Source organism: Sminthopsis crassicaudata, chromosome 4 (assembly GCF_048593235.1).
Source record: "Sminthopsis crassicaudata isolate SCR6 chromosome 4, ASM4859323v1, whole genome shotgun sequence".
Taxonomy (NCBI): domain Eukaryota; kingdom Metazoa; phylum Chordata; class Mammalia; order Dasyuromorphia; family Dasyuridae; genus Sminthopsis; species Sminthopsis crassicaudata.
Window position 1 is genome coordinate 148,564,404 of NC_133620.1, and position 19,287 is coordinate 148,583,690.

The 19,287-nt window shown below is 34.3% G+C and overlaps 1 protein-coding gene across 3 annotated transcripts in view; it reads left to right on the top strand.

Annotated features, from left to right (window-relative positions):
• Window positions 1-19,287, top strand: part of EPM2A (EPM2A glucan phosphatase, laforin) — a 190,504-nt gene that overhangs the window by 89,089 nt on the left and 82,128 nt on the right. For all 3 annotated transcript variants that reach the window (XM_074309616.1, XM_074309614.1, XM_074309615.1), the window contains exon 2: window positions 16,728-16,902. In XM_074309616.1, coding sequence (XP_074165717.1) covers window positions 16,841-16,902 — 62 coding nt within the window. In that variant the 5' untranslated portion in view covers window positions 16,728-16,840. The remainder of the gene's footprint in view (window positions 1-16,727; window positions 16,903-19,287) is intronic.

Here is a 19,287-nt window from a genome sequence, read left to right on the forward strand (position 1 = left end):
GAAAAAAAATATTATTTTTGAGGCTCTTTAAATAATCTCGGGATGACCCAATATAATCTTTTTTAAACTTATACTTTAAACATATAGAATGTCCAAATACCACATACAAGGATTCAAAAAGTTCTTAAAAATAGCAATTAAACTTTTAGTATGAATCACATTTATGATCATATTCCTCAAACAATAAAACCCATTTTGTATCAAGAAACAAATATTCAATCAATTAATCTAAACTTGAGTCTTTCTCTTTAAATCACCATTTGAAAAAAAAAAACGGCAGGAAACACCTTTTGGGGGGAGGAGGGGAAGATAGGAAAGTATTCCATATGGTCACCCTTCCCCCATTCAAAAAAGTTTTCTCTCTCTCTCTCTCTCTCTCTCTCTCTCTCTCTCTCTCTCTCTCTCTCTCTCTCTTTTCCATCCTTCCATTAAAAACTTTCTTCTTTCCTTCTTGCAACATACCTTAAACAACCTTCAACAACTTTCCTAGAGGTTCCACTGTTAAAATAAATCAGAGGAGGTGGCCTTTGAAGACAAAGAATCTCATTCCTCCCTCCCCCACCTCTTCCTTCCTATTCCCAAATACTCCAATACCTTCTCATTCCTTAATGCAAACCTGCATTCCTCTTTCCTTTGTCCTTCAAAACCTTTAACTCAAAACTCTACAAAACTCATACACGTAATAGGGTAACAAATTAAAAAAAAATCAGTCCCAGAGTTTGAGAGAGAAAAGAAATGCTTTTAAGAATGAAACTCCTTCTGCCCCCCCTCATCTCCCTTAGAGGCAGAACAGGTTTGGGGAGAACGGGGATTGGCTGGACAGATTCCGAAGTATTGTATTCAACTCCACCTCTAGTACCGGAAGGCGAGAGAGACAGAGGCTGCAGAGAACCAGGGGAGAAATGGGGGAGGGAGTCGGCAAAGGGGCAGGAGTCTGTACTTCTGTACCAGCCATACCAAGCCCCTGTGTGCTGGCAGGAGAAGAAACAGAGGTGGGGGAAGGAAACGGAGGCAGGGGAAGAAGGTGGCAGAGAAAGAGGAGACAAAAGCCCAGATGGTGAAAGGCCGGGGTCAGGATTTCCAGGCAAAGGAACCTCAACCCAAATAAGGTGGGGGAAGGGGATTATCTAAGGGATCTTCTGGAGAATCCTGTAGGACTTTTTTCTCCATTTTTGTTTGAGCTGGTGGCAGTTTGCAACTTTCCTTGTTTGTCCTCAGGGACTATGTGACCAAAACTCGAATACCATTTGTCATGGCCACAGCCCTTAACCAGGAAGGGGGGTAAGAGACAACTTGCAGCCAAACATCAATATAGGGGTACTGATATGGATGGTCAGGTTCACCTGTGACTACTTGGTGCACCACCCATGCTATTTCCCTATCAAAGGAGCCTTCAGGAGGCCATCCTACCCCAAAAGAAGGCACTCCTTCTGGCAAAACAGTTTTAATTTAGCCTTTTTCCACGACATTCCATAATCATGATGTTTAAATGTCTCAGAAAAATGACTAAGAAGACATTCAAGTGGAGTTATTGTTTTTGAAGCAGAGTTTCCCATGATAATGTGGCTGAGTTAACAGATTTAAAGCTATACCACCAGAGGAAAACTTCTACTATCTTTAAACACTGCTGTTTCTAACAGAATAGTCTAACCTTTCTGTCCCTTATATCCAATTGCCAAATTTCTCAATCACAGTTCTTAAAACTTAAAACTTAAAAAGATCAACAGTTCCTAAAAGTTAAAAGAGCTCTTACATTAACAAAACAGACAAATCACATAGAACATAGAAAATACATCACACTGAAAACAGAACAAAACTCACACAGACTGCAGTCACAACAGTAACAACATATAAGACATAAAACAACCCCAAGCATATCTTCCAGCGTCCCAGAATGATACCTACTCAGAATTTCGATGCCCGTTGGCATATTATTATTCTGAGTTTACAGGTGCTATAGCATAAGCAGACAGAACAGGCAGGCCAGGTGTCTAAAACGACACAAAACTTACTCTCCCAAGAGCCGAATCAATCAATCGATCTGAAGGCGTCTACGGCTGAAGAGCTACTTCTTTTCCTGGAGACTCTGGAGAAATCCAGAGGGTTGATTTTTCTAGGAATAGACCCAGATCCTGAGCCGCCCCAGGCCTACATGACCAAGAGGTCTCTAATCTCTAATCTCTAATCCTGTCCTCAGTCTCTATTATCTTGGGGGGAGGGGAGGCCCTCCAAAATGTAATGCGGGAGAAATTGAGGCAAGATAGAAATTAGAGAGTTTTTAATATTTTGTTAATTGGAGAGTTTAATTGACTGGACAGGACTCTTGTCTCAAAGTATCCAGTGAGGAATGGGGGAATGACAAACCCTTTTATAGCTTTCAAACAAAGAAAAGAAGAGCGGGAAAAGTTCTTACAGAACCATTTGGTTTTGTCAGAATGGGGAGAGTAATAAAAGCCTTATTGAAAACCAGAGCCAGGAAGGATATCAATTGAAGTATCTGGGATGATCTTATCTCTTAGAGGGACAGTGTTAAAAATTCTTTGAAGGCAGAGGGAGCTAGGAGCCAGGATGTCTGATCTGCTCCTCATCTCCCATTGACAATTTATAACCTTAGAGCAAATGATTCTCAGTCTTAATGAACCAGGGGGGTTTTACAATTAAGGGGACTGAGGCACAACAGTTAAGGAAACTGAGATAGAACAATTCAGGGAAACTCAGTCAGGACAATAAGGGAAACTAGTGCAGGGAAACTGAGGTAGAACAGCTCAAGGAGACTGTGGCATAACACTAGCTGTCCCAAGTGTTCAGTTTTTAAAGCAATATTACTCTAAATTAAGGATTTGCCATTCATTAGAGAGGAATGTTTCTTCCTAGAACATTCATCAACTAAGATTGTTGTGGTTCGTCACATCTGACTCTTTGTGACCCCTTTTGAGCCTTTCTTGGCAAAGATACTAGAATGGTTTGCCATTTCTTTTCTAGTTGATTATACATTTGAGAAAGTAAGGCAAACAGGGTTAAGTAACTTGCTTAGGATCACACAGCTAATAAGTGTCTGAGGCTAGTTTGAACTCAGGACTTCCTGATTCCAGGTCTGGCACCATCTAACTGCCCCATCTGCTAAGATATCCCCACCTTTGTATCTAAATGTAACTTCATATCATCAATCTATTATTAACTTCAGTTTGTAAATTAACCATAGGAAGTTGGACAATTTAGCTAGCTTAGAATTTCTGAGATTATTCATTTGTGCCTCTGATATTGTTTTGGGACCAAGAATTTTATCTTAATTTTTCCTTATCTTTTAAAATCTTTTTTAAAATCTTAATTTTTAATCTTTTTATGTTAATTTTTCCTTAATTTACGATATCACAAAACTGAAGTTAACGTCTGAGACCACACAGCTAGCAAATTGCAGTTTAGGGATGACAAATGAGGGAAACAGACTCTTGTCTTCTAACAGGGTGCTTTCAGACCACACTACATTTTGAGATGACCTCAACCATCGTGTGCTCCATTCCCTCTCAGAGTTTGTTCTCGCCCCATTTCAGGTCACATCATTCAGTAATCCCCATTAGTTCTTGATGCTTTCTGATGCATCCACCTCACCCTTGGAACACAGCCCAAAGTCTAGAAGAGCTGAGTATGTGTCTCAAGGTCTTTCAAATGGTATTCTTCAGCCTGGTTGTGTAGAGCAGGAGTGTCAGACTTAAAAGGGGCTGTTATTGACTTAGAAAACTTCAAAATTAACTTCAAACTTCAAAAAATTAACATTATCTTGTATTATTATTAAACACTTCCCAATTGTATTTTATTCCAGTTAGGGCTAGATTTTTGAGACCTCTGTTATAGGACATAATTAAGATTGGATCAGTCATGGAGTTGTGCTTGACTTGATTAAGGATTGGGTGGCACAGTGATACACTAGATCAAAGTCTTACACAAGAGGTGCCGTGAATGATTTATAAACAGAGAGGCTTTAATACCTTGAACAGCCTTAGACAGATTGTCTTTTTAAATACAGAGGACAGATACAATTGAGCTTATAGTCTTATTAATCATATACACACACAACACACACAAATAATGATCCTTATGAGTAAGGCAATTTTCTAACATGAAAGACAATATATATAGGCAGACATAGTCCACAATTAGGATATCATTAATTACAACTAACACTCCCTACCTCCCCTCTCCTCCTCCTTTTTTTCCCCCCTAATCTGGATTCTTTGGTGTAGAGACCTCCCTGCATGGGAACTTCTTTCACTGATGCACCTATAATTTATAGTCTTCTGAGGCAATAACTGGTTAAGTGATTTCCTCATGGTCAAATAGTTGGTATTTATCAGAACCTGGTGAAAGAGAATATCTTTTTCCTTATTTTGACATACAACCCACATTTTTTTTTCATGCAATGTCCTTGTGTCAACTGTGAAGTACAAGCTTCATTTCCCTCCCCCCCCCTTTTACACATTTTAATTCTAAATCTTATTCCCTATTTTATGGTTGATTTTTTCCCCCTACAATCTTGTTCTTATATAGGTTACTTATTATCAAAAGTACTTGGGATCCTGTCTACTCTCCTGTTTTTGTTGAATTATTTCTAATCAGTATCTCCCCTAGCAACATGTAGAAGATAGAGACTTGGAATATTTGGATTAAAAAAAAAAATTAAACATAGATTTTAATTCAAATATTTTCCCCAACTTCTTTGTAGAGCTTTGAAAAAACTAAAGTCAGATGGCAGCTTATATTTTCATCATCTGATTAGATTTAAATTTTATTAATAGTAATCTAGTTTAACACTAGACTTGATGCAGCTTTTCTTTGCAGTGGAAGAAAAACACCATATACTTTAAAACAAGGCACTAGCAATAACAAACACTTGGAACAACATAATTTCAAATCAATATAATCATATCTGACAAAACAGTTAACCCAAAATGAGTTAGGATGGAAACTTACCTACCATTTAGTTTGCATTATTTAATGAACATGACTTTAACATTACAAAATTTATTAAAATGTTACAGTTTTCAAAAGTGTAGAGTGCCTTTCCCCAATAATAAAAGACAGATGTGCTATAAAGGAACCTATCCATCTGAGATTTAGCAAAAGATATATTACTGATACTTCTGTTATGTAGTATGATTTAATTTTATGAGACATGGAGTGATAGGACACTTGAAGCCATGAGTGACTTAGGTCAAGCTCTCTTCATCTTAAGTAACTCAAAGTTTCCAGAGAAATTTAGAATCTGTTTTGGGGGAGTGAATTTCATCATCCAGAATTATCATTTTAATGAATTAATAGTTCTAGATTAAAAGGTACATTTAGGATTCACTTTGTATTTATTGTTTCAGTTTACATTCTTGATTGTTACCAAGGATGAATTTCTTTGCACTGCACACTGAGGTCTTTATTTACTGCTCAGATTTCATTGGAATCCAGCTGTGAACAAAAACAATCATGAAGCTCTGCTTACTTATTGAGGCTTTGCATTTTGGATTTGGGTTTATTTGTACTCTAGCCTAGCATGTGGTTTTCCTTATGTCAATTCTTTCCTCTTTAATTGTGGTATATGTACTGTAATCTTGATGATCTAAATATACAAATTGAAAGCCTTGGAAAGAATACTACTCCTGAATATTAAAATGTAAAGGAGGTTGAAATAATAATAATACCATTTTTTACTTTTTTCTCTAACCCAATGATTTAAGGACAGGCTGTCAGATTAGGATGTGTTTGCTGCTTAACTTGGAGGATGATTGCTTAATTTTTTTTCCCTTCATATGCCAGAAACCAAAATTGTAAATGTAATTGAATTCTTCAGGGGACAAATTCAATTAAATCTAACATAAGAGTAACATTTAGAGGCATCCTTTGCTTTTTTCAGTAGTTTTAGGCTTCCTCAGCAGATCTTCAGACTAACAGAATTGGTAGGGAGCAAACAATTTTACCTGCAGATTCAGCCTACAGGAACTTTTTGAGTTAATTCATAACCTGATTTATCAGGCTTGAGGGAGACTTTACAAGCAATCAACAAGCATTTGTTAAGAGCCTACAATGTGTCAGACTCAGTGCTAGATCCTGGAGTTACATATAAAAAGAATGAAACAGTCCTTGCTTACATTTTAATAATTTGTCATCTTTGTGCTGCAGGTTTTAATGCAATCTGAAGCTAGGGTAGGTCTGTCTCTTTTTCATGTCAAGTTTATTATATAGGAATTTACTTTTACCCTGTCTTGAGTAAAATCAAAAGTTGTCTTCATTAATATCTGTAACCAAATAGTAAGATTAGAGTTGCAATAGTAGCCAATAAGCTTTTATTAAACATCTGTTAGATACCAGGCATGTGCTATAGTTTGGAGAAAAAAAAATATTAACAGTCCTGGCCTCAGGGAGCATATGTTATAGAAAAGACTGTGTGTGTGTGTGTGTGTGTGTGTGTGTACACACACACATATATATACACATATATACATATCCATATAAAATCAATACAAATATAATTGTAGATAACCTATTGGACTGAATAATTTTTTTCTAGTGGGCCAATTGTTAAATTTTTAGTGTGAGCATAAAAACTGGGGAAATTAGCAAAAGTTATATACACATCAGTGCTTAATTTATTGTTTTGTTGAGTGCTGAGATATAAGAAAGTAATTGAGAAAATGTAATAATGAGGATTAAACACAAAATTGTTTCATTGGTGTATATATATACATACATATATATATGTATATATACATATACATATGTATATATATATATATGTATATATATATATATATATATATATATATATATATATATATATATATATATATATTCTGGAGAGCAGGTTGTTAAACATTTTCCAACATACTACTAGCTTATCAAAATGATGCCATTTGTGCTTTTATCTAAATGTTAATAAGTAATTTGCTAGGTATATATTGCTAGATGAATGAATCATGAAAGTCATAGAATATCAAAGTTGGAAGGGATCTCAAAGATCATCTAATCTAATTAATAACCAAATAGATATGCTCTCTAAATCAGAGGTTGGTTTCTTAATATAAATTTTCTACATATGCTAGAAATAAGTACTAGAAATATAATTGAACTATTCAGGGATGAGTCCAATTAAGTCTTAACAAACACTAATTGGTCAACCAGTATTCACAATAATCACTGGATAACTTCCAGTGATAGAAAACTAATTATTTGCCTTTCTACTTTGAGTCAGGTTTAATTGTTAGGAATCTTTTTCTTTATATTGATCCTAAATTTGTCTCTCTTCAACTTTTTAATATTATTATTATTACTCATTTCTTTTAGTACAAGCAGAATAAATATAATTTTTCTTCCACAAAGTTCTTCATGTACTTGATGTTAGGTACATGGCCCTTTTAAATCTTTCTTTCTCTAGGTCTTACATCCTTAGTTCATTCAATATATGTTCAAATGGTGTGATTTCTGTATCTTTCATCATTTTAATTACTCTCCTATGGATGCTCTGCCACTCAGTACAGTACTTCAGGAAGGCATTATGAGAAACAAAGTTCCTCACCAGGAACTTTATCGACTCGCTGATGAATCCAGCAAAAGGTTTTATTTTATGTTTTGAATGAACAGTATCTAAGATAGTAGATATACTCTTAAAATTTTTTTAATAATAGCTTTTAATTTTCAAAATACATACAAAGATAATTTTCAACATTTACTCCTACAACACCTGTGTTCCAAGTTTTTTCCCTCCCTTCTCTCCATCTATCCCCTAAAAGCAAGCAATCCAATATATTAAAAAATTCTTCTATACATATTTCCATATTTATTATGTTGCCCAAGAAAAATTAGACTAAAAAGGAAAAAAAATGAGAAAGAAAGAAAAAAAGCAAGCAAACAACAAAAAGGTGCAAATATTATGTTATGATCCACATTCAGTACCTACAGTCCTCTTTTTGGATGGAGATGACTCTCTCCATCACTAGTCCATTGGAATGGACCTGAATCACTTCATTGTTGAAAAGAGCCACATTAGAATTGATCCCACATAATTTTGTTGTTAGTATACAATGTTCTCTTGGTTCTACTCACTTCATTTAGCATCAATTCACGTAAATCTTTTCAGGCGCCTCTGAAATCATCCTGCTCATCATTTCTTACAGAACAATAATATACCATTAAATTCATATACCATAACGTTTTCAGCCATTCTCCAACTAATGGGCATCCATTCAGTTTCCTCTTGCTACTACAAAAAGGACTACTACAAATACTTTTGCACATGTATGTCCTTTCCCCTTTTTCATGATCTCTGTGGGAATCAGGCCCAGTAGAGACACTGCTGGATCAAAGTGTTTTAGGCACATTCTTGAAGAGCAAAGGCAGTCTTTTATTTCCTATTCTGAAGTCCCTGATTCCCTATTGGATATTACAGAGGTTCCAGAGTGTGAATCTCCACCCCATTATATCATTACATCTCCCTCCCCCCCCCAGTCTCCACCCTTAATTAGTTACATCTTCCCAAGATGAGTATAAATGTCCTCCTCTGATTACATTACATCTGCCTTCCTTCCCATAAGTGATTTTTCACCTCAAATTATATTTTACAAATGTTTCTTATTCTAAATCCCCACATCTGATTACATTTTCCTTTTATTAGTTTTTTTATTGTTCCGCATGCTAGCCTCAATTTCTTAGCTTTCAATTTTATTTTTTAATTTGTTTCACTTCATTTCATTTCATTGTTTCATTTGTCTAATTTAATTTTCATAACTCTGTAGAAGTTTTATCACTTAAAACTGCTGTTAATGTGGTATAAAATTATATCAGTTTTTTTGGATTTTCATAGTCATAGATTTTGTTTTTGATTGGCAGATTTTTTTGTAATTTATTTTTTTTCTAATATGTCAGTCCATTTTCTTTCCATCTCAACTCTTCTCCCTAAACTCTTGCCCTTGCACATAAGTTGGTAGCATGTTTCATCATGAGAACAGGGTTGAAAATAAGTTCTCTTGGATGCTAAGTAAAGTGCTCAGTTAAATAAATAGGCTTCTGGGAATAGGTGATCATTGTCGTTAACACTATACAACTTGAACAGATGGTGTTTGGCTAAGTTTGCACAATACAACTTGACACAGAGACTGCATATTCTCAAGAGGTATACTGGAGCTTATTTGTTATGGCTTCCCAGAAAGTGTTAACTTTTCATTGTGAGCATCTATATCTTGGAAATAAGCAGTGTTATATATCAAAGCTTGATTTGTTATTTTATTGGTTTCTAGGCTTAAGAAAGGGCAGCTAGGTGGTATAGTGGCTAGAGAGCTGACCCTGGAATATCTGAGTTCAAATTTGATCTCAGGTATTTACTAGCTGTATGATCCTTGGTAAATCACTTACATCTCTTTTCCTCAGTCTCCTGCCTGAAGAAGGAAGTAGCAAACCATTCCAGTATCTTTGCTAAGACTACACTGAATGGGATCAGATACAACCGAAACAACTGAACAGTAGCAACAAAGATTTAAGAAAATTCCTGGGAAGCTATATTAATAATACATATTAAATTTAAAAGTGTACTTTTTCCTTCCTAGAGAGAATTGGTTGTAAAACAATTACTAGCACACCTTGGGTTTTCTCCCCAGTTCATGTGGAAAGTTTATAATAGATTTTTGATACTGTACTATTCAGTGTCATATAGTAGATAGAAGGTTGGTTTTGGAATCAATAAAACAGGTCATCTTCAGTCATCCTGATCTGTACCTTGCCACTGGATCCAGATGGCTGTGGTGGAGAAAGTGAGGTCAGTGACTTTGCATAGCACCGACTTTGCATAGCACTCTCTCACTTAAATCCAGTTCACTTGCATGATATGGCATCCCCTTTCTGATGTCATGGTCCTCTTCAAGAACAAAGGACAAACAACAAAAACTCAGATTTACATCTTGCCTCAAACTTGTACCAGGTGCATGGCCACAAACAAGTCATTTAACCACTTGTCTTTCTCAGTTCTCTAAGTTTATAAAACACAGAAGAATATCTCATTTTTGATAGTAGAATTTCCTAAAATTGATGAGAATACAAGGTTAGACTAATTTTTCTGTCTACCAAAAAAGCAACAATCCAACAATTATTCAGAATTACTGCACACACCAGGTTTTCAATGATCAAATCTTGTTGGCATATGTTTTGTCTAAAGCACATGAACATTTCACTTATAAAAGGATTTTTATATATGTCAGTTCTTCAGCAAGAAGGGAGTTTCATTTAAGAAAACTTCAGAATTTATACATACATATATATATATACATACACACACAAGTGAACAGATAAAATATTACATTGCTAACTATGGGAATGGTACTTAGCAACTTGGAAATGAGCTAACCCTTTAATTTTATATCTATCTATCTATCTATCTATATCTATATATTTATATCTATATCTATATCTATATCTATATATATTTATATATATGTAATTTAGAATGTTTTATTTAGAGTAACCAAATTTGCTTTAAGAAACAACTGTTTAGGCTAGATCTAAGACTTCTGCACTGTCCAGTGAAATATCTAGATTCAAATCTGGTTTTAAGTTATGCATTACATTTTAGAGGTAATGTTGCATAGAAGACAGAGGACTGGCCTCAAAATTAAAAAAAAAAAGATATGAGTTCAAGTCCTTTTTTTTTTTTTCTATTTGACACAGGGAAAAAAATAAATGCCTGTTAATTGAAAGAGATAAAATTTAATTAAAAAACAAAGAGAACTAATTATTGACCAAAATGATGAATTAAAAATAAGTTAGGGGGGGGCAGCTAAGTGATGCAGTGGATAGAGCATCAGCCCTGAAGTCAGGAGGACCTGAGTTCAAATGTGATCTTAGACTTGTAACACTTCATAGCCTTGTGACCCTGGATGAGTCACTTAACCCCAATTGCCTCAGGGGAAAAAAGAAAAAGAAAAAAAAAAGAAATTAGAAATTGTCATAGGAACAAAGACCATATTTGATAACTGTGCTAGTCTTAGGATTTTTTCATGTAAAAATATTAGTCATATTAGTCACTTCAAGAAGACTTGAATAAAGGAAAAAATAAAGTTAAAAATTGTATTCATTCAATATAATTCATTCTTTGAAAGCACATAGTATGCCCCATTATTAGTCCTTTGCGATTGTCTTGGATTATTATATTGCTGAGAATAACTGAGTCATTCACAGTTCTTCCTCTAACAATATTGCTGTTAACTATCTGCAATGTTCTCCTGGTTCTGTTCATTCCACTACACATCAATTCATGTCTTTTCAGGTTTTCCTGAAATCATCTTACTCGTCATTTCTTATAGCAGAGTAATTATTCCACTATAGTCATATATCACACCTTGTTTAGACATCCCTAATTAATTAGCCTTAGGATTCATCTTAATATAGGTTAAAATTTGTCTTTATAGAACCCCTCCCAGTTTTTTCCTTTTTTCTTTCCTAAAAAGGGACTCTTAATGGAAGATAGTAGTGAAGGTTGGTGAGCTGATTATAATCAGAATGTATACTTTCTTTCATGAGATATAATGCTGAATTGGTAAGGGATGGTAAAATATAATAGGATGGATCAGATGTTTTAGGACAGTTTATAGAGAAGATGAAAAACACTGTAGATTAGAGAGGGGAGAGATATAGGTCAAGGATGGTTCATTTTTTTGCACTCTTTGGAGCATGAGCTGATTAGTGTGATGTGTTTGGGGTTTAGCGCCAAATGATGTGCTATAAACTAAACTCATGACTTTTTTCATAACCAGCCCCTTCCCTTTTGAATTTTCCATTTCTTTATTTCTTTTATTATGGGGAAACATCTCTTATCTGAGTTCATGTGGTAGGTAACAGCTGCCAAATTATATTTGTCACAATGCATAAACTATAAAGGTAAAAACCTAGGTTTTATTATCATACTTGAGTATAGGTTCAGAGAAAACCTGAACAATCATTTGAAATCTCACAAGCCCTCTTAGAGGCAAAATTACATCAATGACAGAGAGACAATTCTTTTACATATTGCAACCCTCTACATTCAGGCTATAGATATTAAAGAGAAGATACATTCATAACTCCATATTTCCTTTAGTGTGTAAAAGCGGAACAAACTTAAACAGCAAAAAACTTAATAGGTAAACCAAGTCAGAAGCCACTACATTTAGTGGTTTAACAAGTAGGCCTATTGAGGGGAAAGATTTTCATGTTACCAAGATAAGAAAGAAAGTTTAGCATCAGGGAAATCAATAAATGGCTAGGCGAGCTAACAAACAAATGAATCATTTTGACTCCCCTTTGGCTTCTATATAAGGAATGTCAGTCTCCGCTCATGTCATGAGTCAGATTTTAGTTAGGTAAGGTTAAAATGAATAGAAGACAAATTTTGCATTAACCAAAATTTGTAGAATAAATGGTCTTGAATACCAAATAACATAACATCAATAAAAGGTTAAAAATTCATAACACAATATTAATAGTATCACTGTTTTTGCATTCACTAATTCTTAAAACTTGTTGCAATTTTGGTATTACAGTAAAGTTTTCTTGTAGGAGATTTTTAAAAAAATGTTTTATTTGAAATTCTTGCCTATTTCTTATGCTGTGGATGTATACTTTTTGCCAGGTATTGATTTCTACTGGTTTTATGAAACTGCTATTTAATGTTGCAGTTTTTGTCTCATGGTCATTGCTGATCCTTGCTGATTATTATTGCCAACATGTCACAGTGACCTCCTACTCTGGTGTTATTTCTTTCTCATAGGTTTAATAGATTCTTCTGTGGGTCTTAAAATTTAAAGTCAATAGATTTTCTCTGATATATATATAAAAAAAGGGAGGTGGGGGTGTGGATGGGAAATGCAGACTCCTAGCCAGGATTAGGGAAAACAAAACAATAACACAACTCTTCCCAGTTTTTCTCATTTTTTTTTTCCTGTAGGAGTAGTTTATATGCTTATATACTTCTTTCATAGTCTTTGGGTCTTCTCAGGGAAAGACTTTGCCTCCGGCCCTAAGTTCTTTGATAAATGGAGCAGAAGAACTTTACATAATTGCCATCTTTACTATTATATTTGAATTAATTGTAACCTCCCTCTTTCTATATTTATATGAAATTTTCCCCATTGGTAAAGGCAGATTATTCCTTGAGAGAATTACATGAAAATTGGCTTATATAGCAAAATTTTATAGCAATAGCAAATAGAACCTTATAAAAGAGGCAACTAGATCACTTTATAGAGCATGGACCTGGAAACTGGAAGACCTGAGTTCAAATTTGGTCTCATACATTAATTAATATGTGATTCTAGACAAGTCACTTAACCCCTATTTGCTTTAACCCACCAGAGAAAGAAAAGGCAAAGCATTCCAGTATCTTTGCCAAACAAACACTATGTATAATATGATCCACAGAATCATGAAAAGTCACACAATACTTAATTAACAACAGCTAGGGTTCCATATATTTTCTCATCTCTTCGTTTTAGGGTTAGAAAGATTTTGTTTCTTCTTTCTAATTCAAAATTGAGGGTCCTGTGCACAAAGACTTTTCAAGGGTATTTCTGACACAAAAATTCCAAAGAACTTATGGGGTGAATAAGATCCCAGCAAAAGACTAGGTCCTTAGTAGCTAGGTGAACCATAAGAAGGGGCATTGATAGAAATGGGTATGTCCTCAATATGTGGTCCATAAATATGGGCTTCTGTTCTTTGCCTCTGTGTTCTAATCCTTTTTATGCCATGGACCCCAGACTGACAGTCTGGAGTATACTATAAACACCTTTTAATAATAATGTTTTTAAATGTGTAAAATAAGATCTAGAGGAATATGGAGTAAATAAAATGAAATAAAAAGTAATAAAATACATCTGGGGGCCAAGCTATGACCCCACATTATTTCTTAACCTTCTGCCTCTTCCTCCCCCTTGTTAATCACAAGGAATTTAGTCTGCCTTATGGCTAATTTTTTTCTCTTTTTCCCTTGTTATAGTTTCTCCCTCCTTATTAATTGTGAGTTTCAATAGGGATTTTTGCCTGCCATCTTTCTCCTTTCTAATGATTATTTCTTTAGGATCTTTACCCATTTCATAAGTGTCACAATAAAGCTTTTTGCCCCTTGTCTTGAAGATGCCCTGGTCTTGTGAATTCTTTACATATAAGTTCCATGCTTTCTATACTTCTTGAACCTCGTCAGAACTATGGAGGTCTGATGTCTTTGCAGTGTTTTAGGGAATTGATTGTGGTTATAATCTGCTATGCAAACAAATTTAAGCCATCATGAAAACTAAAACCTGGGGCAGGGTTATTGTCTATTTCTAGTTTACAACTTTCTTGGCCTTTCATATGTATACACATCAGCTAGACTTTTTTTTTTTTTTTTTTTTTAAGGCCTCTTTAAAATATATCATGGATTTTAGTGGATTTTGTTTGTTTGTTAATTTTTTTTTTCTGCTTACTTTACATTAATTCAGGTATGTTTTCCTATGATTATAAGAATTTTTCATTTTTGTTATTTTTCCACAAAATATAACAATTATATTAATATACCACAATTTGTTAGATATTGGGAACCTGCTTTGTAGTTTTTTTTTTTTTTTACTTTTTGCTATTGACAAAAATACTATTATGAATAACTTTCTTTGATTATTTTTGAGGCACATCTACAAAAGTGGGATCAGTGGATCAAAGGTTATAAGTAATTTAGTGAATATTCTTTTGTAATTCCATTTTTCCTCCGATTGGATTGGGCCTTTTCATAGCTGCATGAACAGTATATTATTTGTGCTTATTTTCCCACAAGCATTTGTGAGTGAGATTTTTTCACTCATATTTACCAGTTGTATCTTTTGTTAAAAGTAGTTTGGTTTTGGGGGGCCTGGCATCAGAAGATCTGGATAAAAATCCAGCTTCAGACGCTTCTTAGGTGTGTAAACCTGGCAAGTCACTTACTTTATGTTTGCCTTATTTTCCTAGTTGTAAAATGGGGATAATAATAGTATAAAACAACCTACCAGGATTGTTATGAGGATCAGTTGAGATTATAATTTTAAAGGAAAGTGCCAGATTGTAAGTGCTATAAAAATACTAGTTTTCAATTTGATTTGTACTTGTCATCTTAATAATGATTTAGAGCGATATTTCATATGGCCACTGATAGTTTATGATTCTTCTTTTGAACATCATCATATCCACTGAACACTCATTTCTTGCTCTTATGTCATTTGATACATTTTAAAGACTTGAAAATTTTTTCAAAAAATACATATGATATTTTACTTTAAATCACAAAGATAAGCCTGTATTTCCAAAAGTAAACTGACAATAGTTTGAACTATGTAGTTGTGTTACAGAATTTTTTGCACCAGACAATAAGTTTGCACTATTTTGAATAATGAATTAGTTGAGGAAACCAACTTATTTGACAGCTTTTTCCTCACTTAATTTACTAGTGTTTTGATTGAGAAGTACCCAATATAATGTCTATTTTGTTGGGCTCAGCCTTATTTGAAGAGAAGTAGGATGCCAAATTCTACTTGAGAGTAATGAAAGATAGAGAAATTTCATTTTGAAATCAGAATTTGACAAATAAGGGAAATAATTTTGATGGTGGCAGAACACAGAACTTATTTTGTTGTATTCCACTCAGTTTAATTTCATATAGGAGATGTTTAGTAAAGGTTTATTAATTGGTTGATTTGGAAAAAGAATTAGCTTATATTACAGAAATATTATATGCACATTAATGCTATTTTAAAAAATTCTGACATGATCATTGTGTGAAACTTCCATTGAGCAAACTTTCTTTAGCAGTTCAGATAAGCATCCATCTTTCAATTTATAGTTTTACAAAGTTGCCTAAAGGCACTTAGAAATTAAAGGATTTGCTCAGAATCAGGCAATCAGTATATATATGAGGAAGTATTTGATCACTTGTGTTCTAGAATTTCAGGACAGCTCTCCATCCACTATACCAAGCTATCTCTCAGCCTCTACTATTATCTTATGTCAATTACAGTGAATTAAATAATTACAAGTGTAGAGTTTTAGAATTGGAAGAGCTTTAAATAATATCTGGTATAGCCTCCTTATTTTTCAGATGAGGGAACTGAGGCCATAGAGTTCTGATCTAAATTTAGGCTGACCTAAATTAGTGGAAATTTAGCAAAGTAACCAGAGCTAAAACCCTGGTCTCCAGAGTCCAGCAGTCATAATTTGCTTTCTGAAAAGTTACTAGTTAAGGGGCAAGTACATGATAGATAGAGCACCAGACTCTGAAGTCTGGAGGATGAGTTTAAATGTGACCTCAGACACTTAACACTTCCTAGCTATATGAACCTGAACAAGTCACTTAAACTCAGTTGCCTCAGCAAAAAAAGAAAGAAAGAAAGAAAATAATAGTTATGTACTGAAGTAGCCTTCAGTGCTTTAGATTCTTTTCATGTATATTCTGTGAAAGTATTTGAATTGAAATGAGCCCTTTAAGATATCAGTGGATGGAAGATTATTACTATACTAACCTGAAAGGGTTAATTAGTTTGCTGAATTGTTTACTTACTATAGGTTTGTAGCTTTACTCAAAAGTTAGACACCCTCAAGAAGTCTCATTAATGCCTCTTTATCCCTTTACAACTGTTTGTTATCTTGTTCTAGTTTACTTTGAAACTGTTTAAACAGAACATGGATTTAATTGCTCTGCATGTCATTTCTTCTTGTTATAGGTAATGGTCCTCACCATGACCGCTGCAGTACTTACAATGAAAACAACTTGGTAGATGGTGTGTACTGTCTCCCCATTGGACACTGGATTGAGATTACGGGGCACACAAATGAAATGAAGCATACAACTGATTTCTATTTCAACATTGCAGGCCACCAAGCTATGCATTATTCCAGGTAAGAGCAACCATGTATTGAAACAGACAGATGTTTTTGAAGTTGGACCAAACAGAAAAATACCTGGATCCAAGCAGTTAAATTGAATGATAGTAGGTTGCTGCTTTAAGAAACAAATAAATTCCCTTATTTATCCTTTTGCCTCTTAAAACCATGGTTATTCAGGCATCTGTCATCTCAGATATTCAAAACTCTAATGTTTTGAAATCTTGCCAGTGAGGGACATCAATTCATAGAAGTCAGTGTTAGAGATGAGAGAGGTCTCAAGCATCATTTAGTTCCCTCCCTCCCTCTCTGCCCATCTTCCTTCCTTCCTTCCTTCCCTTCCTTCCTTCCTTCCTTCCTTCCTTCCTTCCTTCCTTCCTTCCTTCCTTCCTTCCTTCCTTCCTTCCTACCTACAAATAAAGGTAATGAGGCTCAGAAACATGAATTGACTTGTTTAAGGTTACACGATTAATCAGGAAAGACTTAGGATTAGAATTCAAGTCTCCTAACGCCTAGGCTAGTGCTTTTTTGCATGTCACTCTGACAATTCATTTTTTAGGGAATATTTAAGGCTATTTTTTAATGATTAAAAAGAGAAGAAACAGCATTTTTAATGAAGATAATCTTTAGATGATATATTTCTTTGGAGGGACAATGCTATTTTTTTTAAATTTAATTTTTATTTTATTTTATAATTATAACTTTTTTTTGACAGTACATATGCATAGGTAATTTTTTATAACATTATCCCTTGCACTTACTTCTGTTCAGATTTTTTCCCTTCCTCCCCCAACCCCCTCCCCCAGATGGCGGGCAGTCTTATATATGTTAAATATATTACAGTATATTCTAGATACAATATATGTGTGTAGAACCAAATTTTTTGTTGCACAGGAAGAATTGGATTCAGAAAGTAAAAATAACAGTTTACACTCATTTCCCAGTGTTCCTTTTCCGGATGTAGCTGATTCTGTCCATCATTAATCAATTGGAATTGGATTAGCTCTTTTCTATGTTGAAGATATCCACTTCCATCAGAATACATCCTCATACAGTATCATTGTTGAAGTGTATAATGATCTTCTGGTTCTGCTCCTTTCACTCAGCATCAGTTGATGTAAGTCTCTCCAAGCCTCTCTGTATTTCTCCTGTTGGTCATTTCTTACAGAAAAATAATATTCCATAACATTCATATACCATAGTTTACCCAACCATTCTCCAATTGATGGACATCCATTCATCTTCCAGCTTCTAGCCACTATGAAAAGGGCTGCCACAAACATTTTGGCACATACAGGTCCCTTTCCCTTCTTTAGTATTTCCTTGGGATATAAGCCCAGTAGTAGTATGGCTGGGTCAAAGGGTATGCACATTTTGATAACTTTTTGGGCATAATTCCAGATTGCTCTCCAGAATGGTTGGATTCTTTCACAATTCCACCAACAATGCATCAGTGTCCCAGTTTTCCCACAGCCCCTCCAACATTCATCGTTATAAGTTCCTGTCATCTTAGCCAATCTGACAGGTGTGTAATGATATCTCAGAGTTGTCTTAATTTGCATTTCTCTGATCAATAGTGATTTGGAACACTCTTTCATATGAGTGGAAATAGTTTTTTTTTTTTTTTTTTTTTTTTTGGTTTGGTTTGGTTTTGTTTTCTATTTTTTAAAGCTTTTTACTTTCTTTTTTTTTTTATTTTTTTTAAATTTTTTTTTATTATATATATATATATATTTTTTTTTTATAATATTATCCCTTGTATTCATTTTTCCAAATTACCCCCCCTCCCTTATTCCCTCCCCCCGACGACAGGCAATACCATACATTTTACATGTGTTACAATATAGTCTAAGTACAATACATGTGTGTGAATATCATTTTCTTGTTGCACAATAAACATTAGAATCCGAAGGTACATGCAACCTGGGCAGACAGATATTAGTGCTAACAATTTACATTCCCCTCCCAGTGTTTCTTCTCTGGGTGTATCTACCTCTGTCCATCATTGATCAACTGGAAGTGAGTTGGATCTTCTTTATGTTGAAGATTTCCACTGGAAATAGTTTTAATTTCATCATCTGAAAATTATTCATATCCTTTGACCATTTATCAATTGGAGAATGGCTTGATTTCTTATAAATTAAAGTCAATTCTCTGTATATTTTGGAGATGAGGCCTTTATCAGAACCTTTAACTGTAAAAATGTTTTCCCAATTTGTTACTTCCCTTCTAATCTTGTTTGCATTAGTTTTGTTTGTGCAGAAACTTTTTAATTTGGTGTAATCAAAATGTTCTATTTTGTGATCAATAATGGTCTCTAGTTCTCCCTTGGACACAAACTCCTTCCTCCTCCACAAGTCTGAGAGTTAAACCATCCCCTGTTCCTCCAATTTATTTATG